Source organism: Phymastichus coffea, unplaced genomic scaffold (genome assembly GCF_024137745.1).
Source record: "Phymastichus coffea isolate CEN01 unplaced genomic scaffold, Cenicafe_Pcof_1.1 PCOF00097, whole genome shotgun sequence".
NCBI classification, from domain to species: Eukaryota; Metazoa; Arthropoda; class Insecta; order Hymenoptera; family Eulophidae; genus Phymastichus; species Phymastichus coffea.
The window spans coordinates 180132-197955 of NW_026706908.1; the positions used below are offsets into that span (position 1 = coordinate 180132).

The window sequence follows — 17824 nt, forward strand, 5'->3', positions numbered from 1 at the left end:
TGTTGTACCTATAGCCCGACGCGAAAAAACGAAAGATTCCGTCGGATTTTCGTGACTAGCGGAAGGAGACATCAGAGCTGCTTTTAATTCAGCGGAACGAGATCGAAATAGGCAATTTTTCATTGCTTGTATAATCCAGTTATTAGCCGTCGACGCATTCGTTCGTTTTTGTTTTGCGGCTGTGATGAGCCGATCGCACCGGGATCAGTGCAAGAGAATTCAGTTGTAACGCGAAATCTATTTACAATCTCAAACGAACGCCGTGATTTCTCTTAACCACATAGAAACAAGATTTCATTATATACCGAGTGTGAAAACTGTGCTTCTTTTCGAATAAATAATGTAACTTTCCAGATGTGGAACGCCATGCAGATTTCATTTCAATATTTATGCAATAACAATTTTCTCTCCCTCGTCACAGTTAATGAATTTTTCAGCGTAAAAATATACAATGGACGACCTACTTTTACTTTCGACCGTTATAAACAAAAAACGAAGGATTCGGTGTATCGGTGGTAGCTTAATCCGAAATGACAAGCAGTATCGTAAAACGTTGCAATGAAAACGGTAGCGAGTGCGCGCGCGCGTGAGAGAGAGAGAGAGAGAGAGGAAATAGTAGAAAAATAAGAACGAAATTGAAATGAACTCGAAGACGAGTGAAAATAAAACGACGACGCTCGCGCCGCGCGGAAAGGCTAGAAGAAGAGTTTACGAAGACCGCCAGCAACGGCAGCAGCGAGCTCGCGACTTGCTGCCTTTCACCGTCCTAACGAAAATGGGACAATTGAAAATCTTCTTGGGATGTCAATGACTTCTACTGGCGTTACGATTCTCCTTTATTTTTTCTCTCTTCTCTCCTGTCTGCCAGTGCGGGGATGCAAAATCAGCCGTGGTCTCGTTGCGCGCATTAATCGTCGCAGCGTCGTCGCCAAGTTATCTCAGCTCGTACATCAGCGCCGAAGCTGCAATTTGTATAGTTTCTTGTAGATGCGTTCGGGTTTTTGCTCCGAGTAACCGCCGCCACCGTCGCTCGCGAGGTATGTGTCAATGAACTGACGTAACTGCTGTTGTTTACCATTATTACAGCTGTCTCTTCTTTTCTTCATCGTGACGACTTTAACGAATAGCGCAACGCGCACAGTCGATCAGCCGCACCTGGATTTTATGCGCTTGTTTGGGATTTTTGATAGAATTAATTCAGTACGACACGTAAATTGATTTATTTTTTTTACCATTTTTAATCGCGTGACAATTACACTGCGTTGACATCGTTAAAATTAGTACAGATAAAAAAACAAGTACAGCTGAAGCTAACAAGAAACTTTCCAAAGCAGTTCTACGAAAATGCCATCACAGCTTTGGGCAAACAAAAATAGAATAAAATAAATCTAAGCGGAAACATTGGATCCAATGCGCACTTCCGACTTTCCTATATACAGACGCGCCAGACGTTAATAGTCGGGCTCCTTTGGATGTGTTGTGATCACTTTTATACAAATGTAGAAGTCCTTGTTTTTTACGCGTTTACAATTGGCGAAAGCAGGCGGTTTATTCACTGCTGTCGTCGTCGTCGTTTGCCGCTCGAAGTAGTCATCACTAGTTGTCATCACGATTTCCGTTGTCGTCGTTCTTGCTGTTGATGATGTTGTCATTGGCCTTCTACTAGTAACTTCTGCAAAAGTTTTTAATTGCGTTTACAGCGCATTGTAAAAAAAGTTTTGAGAATTAGTTATTTTTGACTTCGTTATGAGGTCAAGTATAATTTTTTTTCTAGTTACGTTCATTTTATATTTTATTGTTAATGTTTAAATGACCCCGAATGCTACCAGATGAATAAGAAAAGGGAATAAAGGAATTTTATCGTCGAAAAAATATGATAAATAAAAGTCATCGGCAATGTTACACTGCGGGTACTGACTTTCTTCACTCAAGTCATGAATAGCGTTTAAAGGACGTTTATACTGTACATACAGAGTCGATAAAAAAGAAAACGCAATAGATGAAACTAAAATCGCTATTGTATACTTTCACCACCCAGATTCATCTTTCTATATTTTTCATTCTTCGTAAAACGCTTTTATTAAATTGAGCGGATTATTAGTTTGGTCGCTGGTACAAACAAAATTGCAATTTCTCTTTGACCGTTTTCACCATTTATCAATGTCACGTAGTTAATCGAACTCTTGTGGTTGCACATTGGTTGAACATACAGTTACCAGCAAATAAGAACGTGACTTTTTGAGAAAAAATTCTAACGTTTCTCTCTAAATATTTGTGTAACATTTCAATTAAATTGAGTATTAGACTATATCAATATTGAATTATGTTTATTGTGCTGAATTATTTGAAATTACTTGTTAGCATTTTAATGCTCAAAATGTAAATTCGAGTATGTCTCGACTTAATACCAAAATATTTATTCTCAACCGAGCAGGAAAGACTCTTTTAGCATGTCTTTTCGTACATTATCATTCACCGAAGAATTTTTGCGTATTGGAATTCTTATACAATAAATATTTGATTTTTCCTTACCTCGTTCGTCGGACAAAGCTTCATAAAATTTTCTTTCAACTTTGTCCAGAGTTTCCTTACTAAGGGCCCTAGCAAGTTTGCATCTTCGATAATCGGCCTTAAGTTCGTTCGACAAGTACTCCAAATTTCCGTCGAACACATCCCGACAAGACACGTAAAGATTACCCACGTCTAATCTCGTCTGTTCCGGCTGTGGATTTTGTGAAATTCCTCGACGAAGCTCATCGTAGGTAACGCCAAACTCGTGGCAACGTTGCAATGCCTCCGGGCTCGGACTATCGAACCAGTCTTCGAACATCTCAGTTTCCACGTGACTACATTCGACATACGCTCGAGGATCTATTCTTACTGGTCTTGAGATTTCTGTCGATGGCACTGCTGATAATATTGTGCTTGCTTCAAGATTGGCCGGCGAGTTTGATGAAGCTGAAAGATTTTCAGAAGATTTTATGGATTACAAATTAAAAGAAACTTCAAGCTATTGTGATTTAAACTCATGAGTATAGAAATATATTTGAAAGCTTCACTCGCAATTATGTTCAAGCACAAAGCGATTGTTGCAAAAAATAAATAACTATATAGAACATTGGCGTTTCATTTGTACGCCATCATTGGGAATGAGCAATGCGTGCCCATTATTGTGCCTTATCTATGCACTCATAAAGTACGAACGCGATTGAGCACAATTGCGCAGAAGGAAAAAAAACGAAGCGTGAATGTCAATTACTAACCGAAACGAGGAGCAAATCTTTCCTCGACAACCCTCTGTTGATTTTCATTAAGTGCACCAGACCACTTGCATTTCTCGTAATCGTTTCTCAGTTCACTCGTCAATTCATCCATTTGATCGTTAAATACATCGTGGCACGCCACGTAAAGATCATGCAAATTGTACCTCAATTCATTGCCTCCTTCTCTTTTCAGAATTCCACGCTTGAGCTCGTCCATGTTCACTCCGTATTGGTAACACATGTGTAATGCGTGAAGAGACGGCGGCACCAAATATTTACCACGAGGACGTGGCTTGAAATTGTCGCAGTTAACGAATTGCGTTTGATGCGACACCAAGTACGATAAATGGATGCTTCGACTGTTCCGCACTGACGATACCCTAAAATTACAAAATATAAACGATACATTTTTTACTATTGCGAATGGGAATTGTGTAAATAAAAAACTAAATTTCTGTTTTAACTCACGGCACTATCGAATTCTCTATTTCTTCAAATTCAGTCATAATCTCTTTTTCAACTTGTTGCTCATCCTTTAGATTCTCCTCGTCTATATGTTTGAACCATAACAGATTTCGATTCTTATCGCGTACCTGTACTTCGACGATGACCTGGCCGCTCTTAAATATCTCATTGCTCTTAGCGAAACTCTCTTGCACAAGCTTCTTGATTTCATTGTGCGCCAAGTGCTTTTCAATCTGATGATGATACGCTTGGTACAAAATGTAGCTTATGCCACTCGCCGCAAGGAGCAGCATGAAAAATAGTATAGATGAAATTTTGTCAAAACTTCTGATCTTTGGTAGACTTGGAATGTCATCTTCTATTATTTCGATTTCTGATGAAAAAAAAAGAGTTTCGTTTTTCGATTGTATTTTCTATGTAAAATTATAATTTAAAACGTAGCCTCTCACGATTACATGCGTTATTAATAATTTCTTTTCTGGAAAATAAGACATAAAGTTGTACATGTTTTTCGTTCAATCCTTGAACGATCAACAGAGCTGAGATAAATGCACTGACTACATTTACTTTTATCGTTCAGAAATGTTTTAACTAATAGAATGTTTAAGAATGAAATCACGATTAATTGTATTCGTACTTAGTGATAAGAATATAATTATGTAAATCAGGTCTAGTGTTGTATCAGAAAAATGAGTTTAATAGCGCTAAATTTCCTCGGAAATCTAAATTAAATCAATCCAATGCAAATATACAAAAGATATTCTTACTAGAAATTGTATTTCTCAAAGGCAACTTCATGTTGCGCCAGCTGCCCGTCAACTAATATTTCTGCGCGAAACTTTTGGGCAGAGAAAGTCTCATCTTTTGCGATAAATTTCGGATAAAGAAAATGAATAAGTTCAGGAGAACGACAACACTAAGCAGATAGACTGACATAATGCTGATAATTTGTCGCGTACTTTTTTCTCGGATGATTCAACGTGTCCGAATATCTTCGTATCAGTATTGAATTCATTATGTGTACGCATTGATTTTTACACATTCAGCCTCAACGCTCAATACACGAGTTCTGCAGTTGCATTGTTGATGCGTAACTTATTTAAGAAAATAAAAAAACTACTTTTAAGCCTAATTAATGTTTTTTTATTTCGTGAGAAAAATCAGATCGCATTTTCGTCCTGATTTTGCGGTTGGTAAACAATATTAAACGAGCACTCGCGTATATCGGATTCAGCTCTAGACTTCTTCATATAATTCGTGGTAGTCTTGATATTAACCATGCCTTCACCCTTTGTGGCAGGTTTGACACGGAGCCGGACAGGTACGTCATTGTTGGTTACAGTCAGCGAAAACTGCATATTACACTCGCTTTCATCTGGACCACCAACAACAGTTCTAGGATATCTGAACCTGGTGAATTCTTTGAGAGCTTGAACTTCGTGATCGGTTAGATTGGCAACGACAAGTTTGTTCTTCTTATTTTCCATGATATTGCCAATGCTGCGAAGGAGTACTTTTAAATTTCCATAGCTGTCGTTGGTCTTGCTGTCTCCTTGGAGGTTCTCCAAAATGGATTTTTTCCATTCGTGAAAGTCGAGTGTGTCGTTGACCTGGCCATTGACTTTGCGGTTGGCGTAGTACTTTGGTAGGCTCACGGCTTCTTCTCGGGACCTCATGACATTGTCTAATTGGTACAGATTCCATAATGCGTAGCCACAGAAAATTATTAGAAGCATCACGTTCACTGTGATGAACCATTTGAAGACGTTGAAACGATCGCTGCGTATTTCACCTGGCTCGAAACCTTCCTCGACTGCTCCTGCCTTTGCTGCAAAATCAAACGTAAATTTCTTTTTTTCTGTTTATAGTTCAACTTCACTTACAGTTTCGATGAGCACTTTGACATGAAAGCAAAGCGTAATGAGAAAACGTTACTTTTTAGAGCGCAGCAGAATAGAATCGAGTGAAAAAGGATTGTTTGGTTGAAACGTGAGAAATATCTTTATCAGCCATCACGTGTCGACGTACATACTGGGAAACTTACTAATAATTTTTCGAAGAGTTGTTCCACGCGATACTTACCATCGCAACTCGGTATGAGGCCTCTCATTATTGTTTGTTTACTCGTCGAAGAATACGGATTTCCCTCGTGGGCAGCACAAGTGACAATAAGCTGCCGAGTAAACTTCGATATTTCCAGAAGCTCCGGAGGTCGCACCTTATCACAGCGCGGGGTCACCGGCTAACGGCGCGGGTGGGAGCCGCCTTTTCCATTTCATCGTCGTTTCGTTTTGTTTCTTCTCCAATCCGTGCTATTGCTGGTGTACGTTAATTGGAAAATAGGACGATCGTCCATGCTTTCTTTTTTTCCTTCCCAAAGAGAGGTTGACTTTCAACAGTACAAAGTCTTTGAAGCGCGAGGTTACGCAAAACGTTAAAAATGGGGCAGAGTATGTTAGCAAAAAGTTATCGCGACCTTGTGTAACAGCGCAAGCCGGACATTTAATAATCAGACTTCTATAGCGATTGTTGGTTAGAATTTCTGGCGATAGAATTGTTCGTGAAAACTTTGGAAATCTAAGCGCGAGAAAATTGCAATTCTCTCGTTCCCGATATAACGATTATCATCTTCTCTTTTTCAAAACTAGCCATTCCGTATGAAAGTTCAGAGTACCAATCGCTCAGTTACTTATATCAGATAAGTCAGTAGCCTGTTGTGTATGTGATTCAATAATTTTCTGTTTTAGCGTGTGTTTGCTTTTATATTATTTCGATTTTTTTCAATTCCAAATTTCGAATCAATGCGTTTGAAAAACCAGTTGCAGATGAACGAGTATTTGATTTTTACGTCGTCAGTTATTTTCAGATGCGAGCGAGCGTGTACGTGCTTTTTGTTTTCGCATCATGACCGAAACCAAATTGGAGGTGCAACGCGGCACCGCGAATATTCCCGTTGAAGTGTGTCTTGATGTCGCAAGCTTTATAGCTTGTACTAAAAAAGCCTGCGAAGGTTGAACATCGACCGTTATTTACCAATGAAGTATTCGACAAAGGTAACGTCAATTGCGTATGCAGTGTGTACTCTGGTTAAATTATCCACTTTCGATTCATAAATAAACTAGATGTACTTGGTTCGAGAAACCGTTCAAGTTTAAAGAAAAGAATAAGCTTGCCAGCAAGAAAACTAAAGTAATGATTTAGATAAAACTGTATCTCGGTAACTATTAGTTACGTATTTATGAGTTGGAGAGAGGAAAGTTACGGATATGTCATAAGAAAACAGAGTGTACAAAAAATGAATTTTTATTAAAATATAAATACAACAATGTTATTAACAGATCACATTACAATGCAGAGTACTAGCAACAAACTTCCCATTACACTGCAATAACGCAGCTTAACATCTTTTAAATAAATTATTATTTTACAAGAAGTAATTCAAATCAAGCTCTTCTGTGTTTTACATTAATTGATCCATAGTACAGCTTTATTGTAATAATAGTCGATAGTTTATTATTCTGGATTGTTCATTTGTTTGAAAAAAAACATTCAATAGAATCGAAAACTGTATTTTTAGAATAATAAATAGTAAAAACTTATTTCTTGAGATAGCAGGAATTGGTTAACTACAATTCACAACCAGGATGATTGTTTCTTTTATAATTCGATCAACTTTTTTCAATTATTGTAAAATTTGCGTCTTTACTAATTCATTCCATTTACGCAGAATCTAGTGATCTACGAAATCTGAACAGGCCATCTTTTGGTACAAATTCGGTTAACCAATCATCGAAAGTTTCTGACGACTCGTCGCTTTTTCCAACTTGCCGATCAAACGAGCCCCTGAAAGTTTCTGACGATTCATCGCTCACATAATCATTTGAATGATTTAAAGTCTCAGAAGTTTCTGGCAATGCTTCACTCGTTGCAAATTCAAATAGTTGTCTTGAATCCTTTGAATTTTCTTTGGCATCTTCGGCTATAACGGTTGATGATAACTCGGACTGCTGCTCTTGTTCTGACCTTTCTGAACTTATTGAATCAAAAAAACCATTGCGAAGTTTGTTGTCTTCCGAATTCCTTGTCATTTCAAAAGCTTTGATGACTTTAGCTCGTTGTTCGTTAGCCTCCCTTGATTCATCCACAAATGGATCAAATTGAACAATTGGAATTGTAAGACCATCGTTGTATTTGCTATCAAGTTCAAAAAAATCACCTACATATGTCAGCTGTTGAAGATCAATGTTAAGCTCCTTGAGCTTCTCCATATTGTATTGCTCAATGACCTCTGAAAGAGTTTCAGCGTCCGCGTTGCCTTCCAACAGCATTTTGTTCAGGTATGACTTGAGTATCAATCTGTTGATAATTTCCTGCTGCAAGTCAGATTTAATTTCCTCGCTGTTACTTGGATATTCAGCGCCACCGTATACCTTCTCGAAAGTAAGTCCGGAAACGATCGTTGCATCGGCAGGATAATCTTTGATGTTTGAGTCGTACAGTAACTTGGCACCAAAGATTTTCCACTTGTCAGCACCTCTGAGAAAATATGGAAGATCTTTCTGAGTGTAATACCAGGTCAACAGCTCATGATTTTGTCCAACAAGTGGTTCAAGCATTTTGGCTACCCTGGGAATAAAAGGATTCTCTTCAATTTTTTTTACATATTCAACGCTTGGTACCATATCGATAAAAGTTTTTTGTGTTGATAAATCTTCCTGAATCGAGGCTTGCTCGCTAATATTCATTTCGTTGTTTTCCGAAAATGTGATGGGCTCTTCAATATAGTCATTCGATGAAAAAAACTGATGAAAATCGCTTGCTGTTTCTTCATTAAAAATTCTGGAAAATCTTGGATCAGAATGAGTAATTTGCACAGAGATGTAGTCAGTAGTTGGTGGAATGTATTCATTCTTTTCTTCTGAAATAGTTGAAGCATTATCTTTCTTGTTCTCATTATCATTTACCATAAGCTTGACAAGTTCCTCAAACAGGGATGATTTAGATCCATCTTCATTAGATTTATTTTCCATCTTAGATTCATCTTCAGTCATATCATGAATTACCATATCTACAAGTGATTCACTAATAATCCGTCTGATTATTTCATCTTGCTCACGTTGTTCAATCATTTCTTTTTCAACTCTATCTTCATTTTGACTTTCTTCAACGTTTCCATTATTGGAATTTTCAAGTAAATCATCTTCTTTTGCATCCTCCTCTGTTAAATCTCCAAACAAAGTGTCAACAAAACCGTTCACTAAACCATCCATAAAACTTTCCTCCACATTTTCATTTAGTTCTTCTATTACACCATCATCAACCTTATCCTCTTTTTCTTCCTTCTGTTCACTGTCACTGTCCAGATTACTTGTATCTATTTTGTTTATCATCGCTTGTATAGCTTGATCCACTTCTTGATCTTTTTTATTACTCTCATCGTCATTGGCAACCGCTTCTGCTGCAATTTCAGCTAATATATTGGAAAATGCCTTCTGGATCTCGTCATTTGTGTTATCATTTTCTACAATATCTCTATTCCTGATCATAGCATTAAGTTCGGATTCAGCATTTAATTTATCTTTCGAAAACTCATTAAAGAGTTGGGAAGGTTCATATGAAAAATCACGGAATAATTTGGTTTGATAGCCAGACTTTTCAGATCTTTCACCAATGTTTGTAGGTATACTTGCTGTTATAATTTGTTTAACATCTAAATTTTCAAGAAGAGGACCCAATTTAAACTGGTCAAAATCGTTTTGTAAGCTATTAAAATCTCCATCTTGTGGCTCAGTGATTATAATAGTAGCTAGTTCTGGATTATTCTCTATGTAAACTTTATTAGGTAGTTGATTATCTGCAAGACCTACCTCTTTAGCTAATTCATCGAATAACGAATCTAGTGTTTGATCAGAACGCTCAGAAGTAACGAGCTCATCCTCAATTAATTTTACATCATCCGGTACCGTCTTGATTTCTATAATTGGCTGTTTTTTTTCTTTCAATTGATCAAGTCTTTGATTGAAACCTTTCATTTCCACAGCTATCTGATCTAGAACTTTTTTCGTCGAATCCCTAAATACTTCAGCCTCAGAATCCGATTTTTCGAATTGATTGTCCACCTCAAAGACATCTTTATTCTTATAAACTAATCTCTGAAAAGCAAATTTATTCTCCAAATTCTCCTCGCCCAGTGGAATAGCTTTATCGTAGTAATTACAGTATAGAGTTGTTGCTGTCCATCCTAATAATATCAACAAGGCCAAAAGTACGCATACCCTTAGCACCGTGAGCAACTTGTTGCAGTAAAATTCGTCACCCGGAGGTTTTAAAGCTGACAGCGGTATGTTGATTTTGATTGGCTGCTTATTGCCTTCCTCCACGTCTACCAAAAGCTTAACTGTGAAAATAAAAAACCAAAAAATATTAGTTATCTGTCTACTTGTTGCTTGTACTTCGATTGTTAATTTTTTGTAGAAGAAATTGATAGTCAAGGGTTTTATTTAGCTCGCTATGTTTAAGATATCTTTATCGAATGCATATGGCAAAAAAAAAAATAAACTGCCAATGTACACGTGTTCACGATCACGCATTCTGACTTGCGAAATCTAGTTCGTGTTTTTAAGAGTAAATATGATATGTATTTTTGATAATGAAAATATATTCATATGATTGTATTCCATAATAAAGCAGTATTATACGTTTTGAAGTGCGTCAAGTATTGATGACAATTACTACATTTTTTAATTTCATGTTTTTGTTATATATGATTGAATCAATGTATTCAATTTTAAACAAAATATACATGCCAACTTTATTTATTCAATTTTAAATTGCTTATTTCGTATGTAATAACATTTATTTTAGTTGCATTAGTTTTTTCAAACAAAAGTAATTGAGAAATGACGAATATACGCAGAATGGCTTTTAAAAAAGAATGATTTAAATATAATTTTACTTTATGTAAGATATATCTTTTCGCATAAAACAAAGTATTTAGTTATTTTGAGAATGTTGATTGAATTAACACTAACCGATACAAAGAACTTTTTTTCTCGAATCGCATCATGAATTCAGTCGCATGACCTTATAAATATTGAATCATCCTTGTATCATTATCATGCGGGTTTTCACAGACTCTATTCGACTATCGGATGATTTATCTTAAAAAAATCAGTTTAATTTGTCAAATAACATTTATTTGAGCAAGTAAAGTAAATTCAATTGTGTTTTTGAAAAACTACCTTCGACGTTGATGAAAACTAAAAAATCCCATAAAATAACGGTACCAGTAAATAAAAAAAAATTGTGACTCTTGCATATTGCGTGTCAGAGTACAATCGCCTAATTTTCAAAGAACAAGATTATTGGTTAATCGATGAAACACACGTTGGCAGCGCAAAAGTCGATATCGTTGATCGAATAAATCACTCGCAATAAAAAGCGAAAGAAATCTCGTATGTTCGCTCACCGTCGTTATCAAGCTTCTTCCACTGCTCCTTCATCTTGGCTACAGCTTAGCAGAACTGAACTTCCAGTCGGGCAACGCAGATGTTTTCTTCGCTGTCGTGGCTAGTGTCTATATTGGAGTCGTCATCGGGTCACGCTGTTATCAGTAACGAGGGTCGTGGCGGAAGAGAGCGCTCCCTCTGAAAATCACTAAACATCACAGCTACGTCGTTTCGATGTACCGTTTATAGAAAGCTCTTCACTTTGCATGGGATCATCGAGACGCTCGCGTTTCGAATTCGTTTGTACAGTATAGATTATTATGCTGTTATGGTTTTGCCAAAGGTCGCTCTTGTTGGGCAATGCGGTTCTCTTCGTTACGTGACACTTGAACTTTGTGTCTTTGGGTGTCGATCGGCCAGAATTGCATTTAAATCTTTTTAAGGTAAAATTAATATTCCGATAATTCATTTTTTAATGCGACGCTCAAGCCACGGTAACGTCGTTGCATAAAGAACCAATCATAAAAACCGTTACACAAACAATAGACAGTCATTCGTGAAAGAGAACGTTTATTTTTTTTTGCCAGGGACTAAGGTAGATACGCAGTAAAAGTTGAATGTAGACACCAACCTTCTAATCCTCAGCTTCAACGTTACAGGTGCAATTATAATAGGAATTTATTATTAAATTATAACTATACAATTTTATCTTAATAAGGAAGTCGATTCCACTACACAGCGGCGGTGATTTTCAACGAGTCGACGACGAGTCCGCAGGACTTTCACCATTCTCCTCGACTCCTCCTTTCGCGTCTTGTATATATACACTTTCGACTGAACGTCTTTTTTTTGTTTTTTTTTCTTATCGGAAATTTTTGAATGTTTAAATGATGTTCGCTGGATTTTTTTATTAACTGCTAAATTTATTTTTCTCATCTCCGCTTCGATTGCATTCACCAGGAACTCGTGTGGGCATTCGCGTGAGCGCGCATACTTGTGTTGCAAGGTAACGATTTTTTTTTATCAGCCAGAAAATGCTGCGCCATGCGTCTCTAAGTTATATCTTATCTTATTCGCCGTCGTTTCGTGTTCCAAGAAAGCGTCTCAATGGAAACTGGACAGAAAGAGACCATAGTTTTCTATCGCCGAAAGTATTATTGATTTGAGGAAAGCAGACCATCAAAAAGTTCTCTCGGCTTATGGATTGAATAAAAGCCGATAATAGCCGATGATAAGTTTCGCCAACGGATGAGAAACATATTCGATTATTTCCAGGGTTCGATCGCTTTTCGAACGTTCGAACTGAAAAATAATACGACGTGTTGCGCATTTAAAAGCTGGCATGCGTTGGCTTGCAACATTCACGCTTGGATAACGGTCATCCCGCACATTATTATATCACGTTCAATTGCATAACGCGCGCGAAGACTCATTCCCTCTTTCCTGTAGTTCGCTCATTTGTAAAATTATTTGTCGGGCACGTTTTCTTCGTTTTTCTTCTTTTTTTTTTGAGCTAGCCGATGCGCGGTCGTTGACGGGACAGTAATTATCGATTAGATACTCAAGACTTTTTGCGCGATGCAGGTGTACGACGCGATAATGGATCTAAGAATGTACAGTAAAGTCGATAACGGCCCTCGATATGCCAGCGGCCATTGCGATAAAAACCGATCAGTCGTCGAGTCGTTCTCCGAAAAACGAAGGCACGATGATCACGACCATCTGCTTGCTGGCCGTCGCCACCTCGGCGTTTTCATACGGTACGAGTGCAAAAAATTCGTCGGCGCGCGCGACCGAGTTTACGAATTTAGAAACTATCCGAGGTTCGTTCCGTGCCTATTTCCAGTTGCGCGATCTCACGCGCGCCCTTAATCTGCAAATTTCTTACGAGCGCTGAGCATGAAGTTGGATAAGTTTCTATAACTGAGAGTGTCGAAAGGAACGAGTGCTAACGCGTGATTTTTGCTCGTGTTTCATTTAATTGCCGAGAAAAGTGAATTGAACGATTAATTTAAAAAAAATGATAGCGTGAAAAAAAGCCGTTCCATTGTTTGTTTCTTTCTTACTAAATGTTCGGGTGAAAGAGGAGTGAAAGTTATGTATATTTTTCTTGCGATGCCTCAACGTTGCTCCTTGCTAATATTGATGTGTGATTGCGATGCATTTGGGCATAAAAATGGATGATATGCATTTTAACAACCGCTTAGTAATAAAAAGTAAAGTTATTTTCGTCGTATCGTGTGTATGACTGAGATAACACTTCGAAATGCTGTATACAATTTTAAGTAAAAATTCCAAGCTCTTCGGCTATAATCAATGACCAACAATGAATTTCACATACAGAAATACCATTCCGTGGACTAAGCTCGATTTGTAAATCCGCTGCTGACTGCCATGTAGAAAATTCGAATTGCAGTAAACAAGGGTTATGCGAGTGTCGCTCAGGTTACATTAGAGACGGTTCACTGACCAGATGCTTAAAAGGTAAAGCAAAATTTAGCAGAAAATCGGAAGGAAGATAGACAAAAAAAATTCGCACAATTGCAACTTTCAGTGGCGAACGGCTACTACGACACGTGTGAAGAAAGCGTCCAGTGCTCGGCATTTCTCGACGCAGGCGGCACGTGCGATCGTCCCAACGAGCAATGCGTCTGCACAGAAAACTATCATTACCTGCATGGGCGATGTTTCGAGACCAAAGGTAAATAGCCGTCCGGCGCGCCCGTCTGAGAAAACATGCCGAGACGGCGTTGTTCGTTGCCGCGCGACGACGACGACGACGACGACGACGACGGCGGCGACGACTCACGCGAGCGTGTCCCGTCCGTCCAAGTTCAGACGCTCGCTCGCTCGTGTCCGCAGGACTGGACGAGCCGTGCGATCGCGACGAGGAATGCTTCGTGAACGCGGATTACCAGGCGGCCTCGTGTCGAGACGGAAAATGCAAGTGCAGCGAGGGCTTCTACCAGCGCGAGTACACCACCTGCCGACCGGCTGCCAAAAACATCGGCGATGAGTGCGCGCTCGACTCCGATTGCGCTTTCATTGAGAACGCCATCTGCACGTCGAACGTGTGCACCTTGGACAACGGAAGCCCTCGCGTGGACAGCCAGGACGGGGGCGGCGAGGCAATGGTTGCGACGCACAGGACGCGCGAGGACGACGCGGAGCTTCCGTTCGTGGCACGAGTCCGTTTGTCGGGCGGCATTGTCGTCGGCGAGAGCCAATGCAAGGCCGACCTCGATTGCAAGCTGCTGGATCACTCCGTGTGCGCGGCCAACAACACCTGCGTCTGCGATCGCGGCTACTTCGCCATCAGAGACCAAACCGCGCGTGGCGGCCCTGTCGACGGCTGCGTTCCCGGTAAGTCCGATCGCATCGACGACGCAACTAGGCGATGCGAAAGCCAGCGCGCAACGTTCGAACGTTCACAACGCTCACGACGTTCCCGCAGAGATCGGCACGTCCTGCAGTGCCGAGCAAGCGAAATCGAACTTTAGCGTCGGATTCTCGACCTGCAAGAACGGCGCGTGGACGTGCGACATCGACCGAGCTGCTCTCAAAGATAACCGGCTGTGCCGAAAATGTAACGACACTTTCTTTTCAAATTGATGGGATCCGAAAATGATATTTTCAAAATGAGAGAATCGCTGATTTTCAGTCGCCAAAACAATTGGCGCTAAGTGTATCCATCCGGAGGTCTGTTATTTGTTCGGGCCTCGGGCCAAATGTGCGGACGGGAAATGCACGTGCGACGAGGCCAGTCACTGGGTGGCCAAGGAAAAATTTTGCTGGAAGTACAGTAAAATCAAGCAAGGCTGTAAGAATGATTATGAATGTTACTCTAGAGGAGATGATTACATTCCAAAGTGTACTTCGGGCATTTGTACTTGTCCAAAGGGCTCCGTTGCAAGCGACGACGGTGGATATTGTTACAGTAGTAAGCCAGGTTAGTAATATTAATGGTTCTATAAGTTTTTTTTTATCTCCAATAATGATCATTGACGCACAATGAAACTTCGTTACATTCATCAAGAAGTGATTCTGAGCAGAATATTTTACGTCTTGCAGTGTTTGGATCTTACTGCGAAAAGACCGAAGAGTGCAAAGCAATACCAAATGCCAGTTGTGAAAATAATAAATGCGCGTGCTCGAAAACGTTTTTCCAACGCGAGCAACAGTGCGTCAAAGGTAAAGCATTCCAATTTCTTCTTTTCGTTTTTTAAATTTACCATCGCTGTTATACAGGCACATCGAAAGGTATTCTGCTCTCTTTCAGGCTTGAACGCCGCATGCGAAAATGACGACGAGTGCAAGCTGGAAAATACTGCGTGTTTGACAGTCGACAATGCGAAAACGTGCCGATGCACTTCGGATTTCACCGTCGGCTCGGGCAACGAGTGCATCAAAAGTACAAATCTCAAAGCAAACTACCGCTTTTTAAAACCGTCGAGTTCATATCTTTCGTTTTTATTTCGTCGTTTAAGAGTCGCATTACAAGGAAGCTTGCACCGAGGACGTGCAGTGCTCGGCCGCGGTCGAGAATACATTCTGCAACGCCACAGCGAGCCGAGATTATGACGGCAACAATGATGAAGACGCCAGTGGACGTTGCGATTGTATCGGCGATCACTATTTCAACACCGAGGCTTGCTACAGAAAAAGAAGTGAGATAACGGCGGCTACAGCCAACTGGTTCATGCGACACGGTCGACGACTTCTATTTTTGTTTTCAGAGTTAGGACAAGACTGCAAGAGCGAAAGGGAATGCTTTACTACATCGTCGACAGGCGTTTGCAAGAATAGCGTTTGCTCGTGTGATGTTGATTTCGTTCAAGTTGGCGAAGATTGCAGATCGAGTGAGTTGACGAAGGAAGATAAACAAACTAAAAAAAAGATCGTTGCCACGCTTTTTTCCTTTACTCCGCAATTTAAACTTCTGCTTGTCGCAATTACGCGAGCGATTATGTACAGCCGACGGAAGAAAGACAACAAATCATCGTATTATTTATTGTTTTTCTCGGATTCGCTCGTCGAAGTCACATTGGCTCGCCCGAAACTCGTTCAACATATTTTATCTCATTTATTTATTTTCTTCTTTTCTTTTTTCGTTTCAGAAAACTCGTCGGCCGGACTGTTATTTGACACGAGGCTGCTGCTGGCGATCGTAGCGATCGTAACGGCGATTTCTTAATCAGACATCGTCTCGGGGCAATTTTCCAGGCGTTCGGATCTTGATCGGCATGCTGTTGCTTGTTTGTTTCTGTAATCGCGCGTACACCTCCGAAAATTAAAGTCTCCTTTACTTCAGAACCCAGTGACTGTTTTAACGTAGAACATTCCTTTGTCTCCAGTGCGCGAAGGTTCGATTGGGCAGACCCCCCCTCCCGAAAATACCACTGTCCTTGACTAATTCGACTTGAAAGATCGCAACGTCGAACAGGTGGTTAACGCGCGACACGGGAATTCCCCGTGCCTAGTTGCGCAGTGAATCATCGCTGTTGCTGTCCTCTCGAATAATCAGCTCTTTTTTTTTCTTTCTTAGCACACCGATTGTAAACATCCATTCGATATGAAGTGACGTGACTTGCAATTTGTTATCGTTGTTTGTCCTTTTCCGCGAGGGAATTCGCTGGAATCGTTCTCCGGCCTCGTAACGCAGGAGGAGATTCCTCCGAGCGGCGGCGAAATCGATCGAAGCACACGTAGTCCCACTTTACCACTCTCCTGCAAGAGGAGAAGAAAAACATCAAGGGTCAGCCTGCGATAGCGCACACTTCAGCAGCAACCCCTGTGCAAGAGCGCTTTTTGCGTCCATCAAGATAAGCGGCGTGTAGCAGCACGCGATCTGCTGCCGTTTTTTTTTCTTATATATATATAATGACGTTGCTCCGCACGACGTCACGGGGTCAAGGTGATCTTTTCGAGCGCGCGATCGATCAGGTTACTTCTTTGTTTTTTTTTCGGCTGGTCAGGGCGATGTAACGTAAGTTACGTCAGTGAACCGATTGACGATCAACATAAGCTTGAATTTATCAATGGTAAAGTTAAAAGAAATTCTTTTTCGTTAAAACGTATCGCCGATTCCTCGCGGACACTCGGACTTCCTGGCTGCATATGTAATCCTGCCTTTTTGCCCTGTATTCGCACTTTCCAAACCGAATGACTCGAACGAAAACCAGCAGCCAAACGAGGTACCAAAAAAACTGATGCCGAAGCACGAGTCGCATAAATTATCACGCTCGTCCTTTTTATTTCTTCCATCGTCTACTTTTACGACACACATTGTGTGTACGTGTTTGTGTGCGCGCGCGAGCGCCCGTGTTTTGTGTATTCCAGACGTATATAGCCGTTGCACGCGCCGGCACAACGATTTGCATACTCGGAGAGTTTTGTTTTGCTTTCGAAACCATCTTCGAGATACGCGATCGAAGAATCATCCTCAAGGTGAAAATTCGCGCGATCGCGTGCCATTATTAATCTTGGCGAGGAAAAACAATTTATCTTAGGTGGCATTTAGGCTAATGCGAATATTTTTTTTAAACGCAAAATTGCAAGCCTCGTCGACTACTTTAAAATCCCATCGACATGCGACTAGCCCGTCTGGCTTTTTTACTCGGTAATCGTGAAAATCGTTTTTCCGGTGCT

At 40.2% G+C, this 17824-nt stretch overlaps 4 protein-coding genes across 5 annotated transcripts; 1 reads left to right on the plus strand and 3 right to left on the minus strand.

The window, feature by feature from the left end:
* Window positions 1-1205: 1205 nt before the first annotated feature.
* LOC131669830 (uncharacterized) lies at window positions 1206-4530 on the minus strand. The gene is made up of 5 exons (XM_058944998.1): window positions 4496-4530; window positions 3732-4101; window positions 3264-3643; window positions 2533-2958; window positions 1206-1672 (listed from the first exon to the last, which is right to left on the minus strand). Exons 1-5 carry the CDS (start codon window positions 4524-4526, stop codon window positions 1452-1454), a joined length of 1428 nt encoding a protein of 475 aa, XP_058800981.1. The 5' UTR covers window positions 4527-4530; the 3' UTR covers window positions 1206-1451.
* Window positions 4208-5940, minus strand: LOC131669831 (uncharacterized). Its single transcript, XM_058944999.1, has 2 exons — window positions 5811-5940; window positions 4208-5556 (listed from the first exon to the last, which is right to left on the minus strand). Exons 1-2 carry the CDS (start codon window positions 5836-5838, stop codon window positions 4889-4891), a joined length of 696 nt encoding a protein of 231 aa, XP_058800982.1. The 5' UTR covers window positions 5839-5940; the 3' UTR covers window positions 4208-4888.
* A 1082-nt stretch (window positions 5941-7022) lies between these two features.
* LOC131669827 (uncharacterized) lies at window positions 7023-11340 on the minus strand. The gene is made up of 2 exons (XM_058944993.1): window positions 11197-11340; window positions 7023-10125 (listed from the first exon to the last, which is right to left on the minus strand). The coding sequence occupies exons 1-2, from the start codon at window positions 11228-11230 to the stop codon at window positions 7448-7450; spliced, it is 2712 nt and encodes a 903-aa protein (XP_058800976.1). The 5' UTR covers window positions 11231-11340; the 3' UTR covers window positions 7023-7447.
* A 1001-nt stretch (window positions 11341-12341) lies between these two features.
* On the plus strand, window positions 12342-16579 carry LOC131669828 (cell death abnormality protein 1-like). 2 transcript variants are annotated; one of them, XM_058944995.1, is made up of 11 exons: window positions 12342-12936; window positions 13520-13660; window positions 13731-13877; window positions 14039-14539; window positions 14631-14762; window positions 14838-15125; window positions 15216-15367; window positions 15425-15587; window positions 15664-15843; window positions 15913-16035; window positions 16294-16579. In XM_058944995.1, exons 1-11 carry the CDS (start codon window positions 12819-12821, stop codon window positions 16368-16370), a joined length of 2022 nt encoding a protein of 673 aa, XP_058800978.1. In that variant the 5' UTR covers window positions 12342-12818; the 3' UTR covers window positions 16371-16579. The 2 variants fall into 2 exon arrangements, with proteins under 2 accessions (XP_058800978.1, XP_058800979.1); XM_058944996.1 differs by having other exon boundaries at window positions 12421-12936; window positions 15248-15367; window positions 15456-15587; window positions 16294-16567.
* The last annotated feature ends 1245 nt before the right edge of the window (window positions 16580-17824 follow it).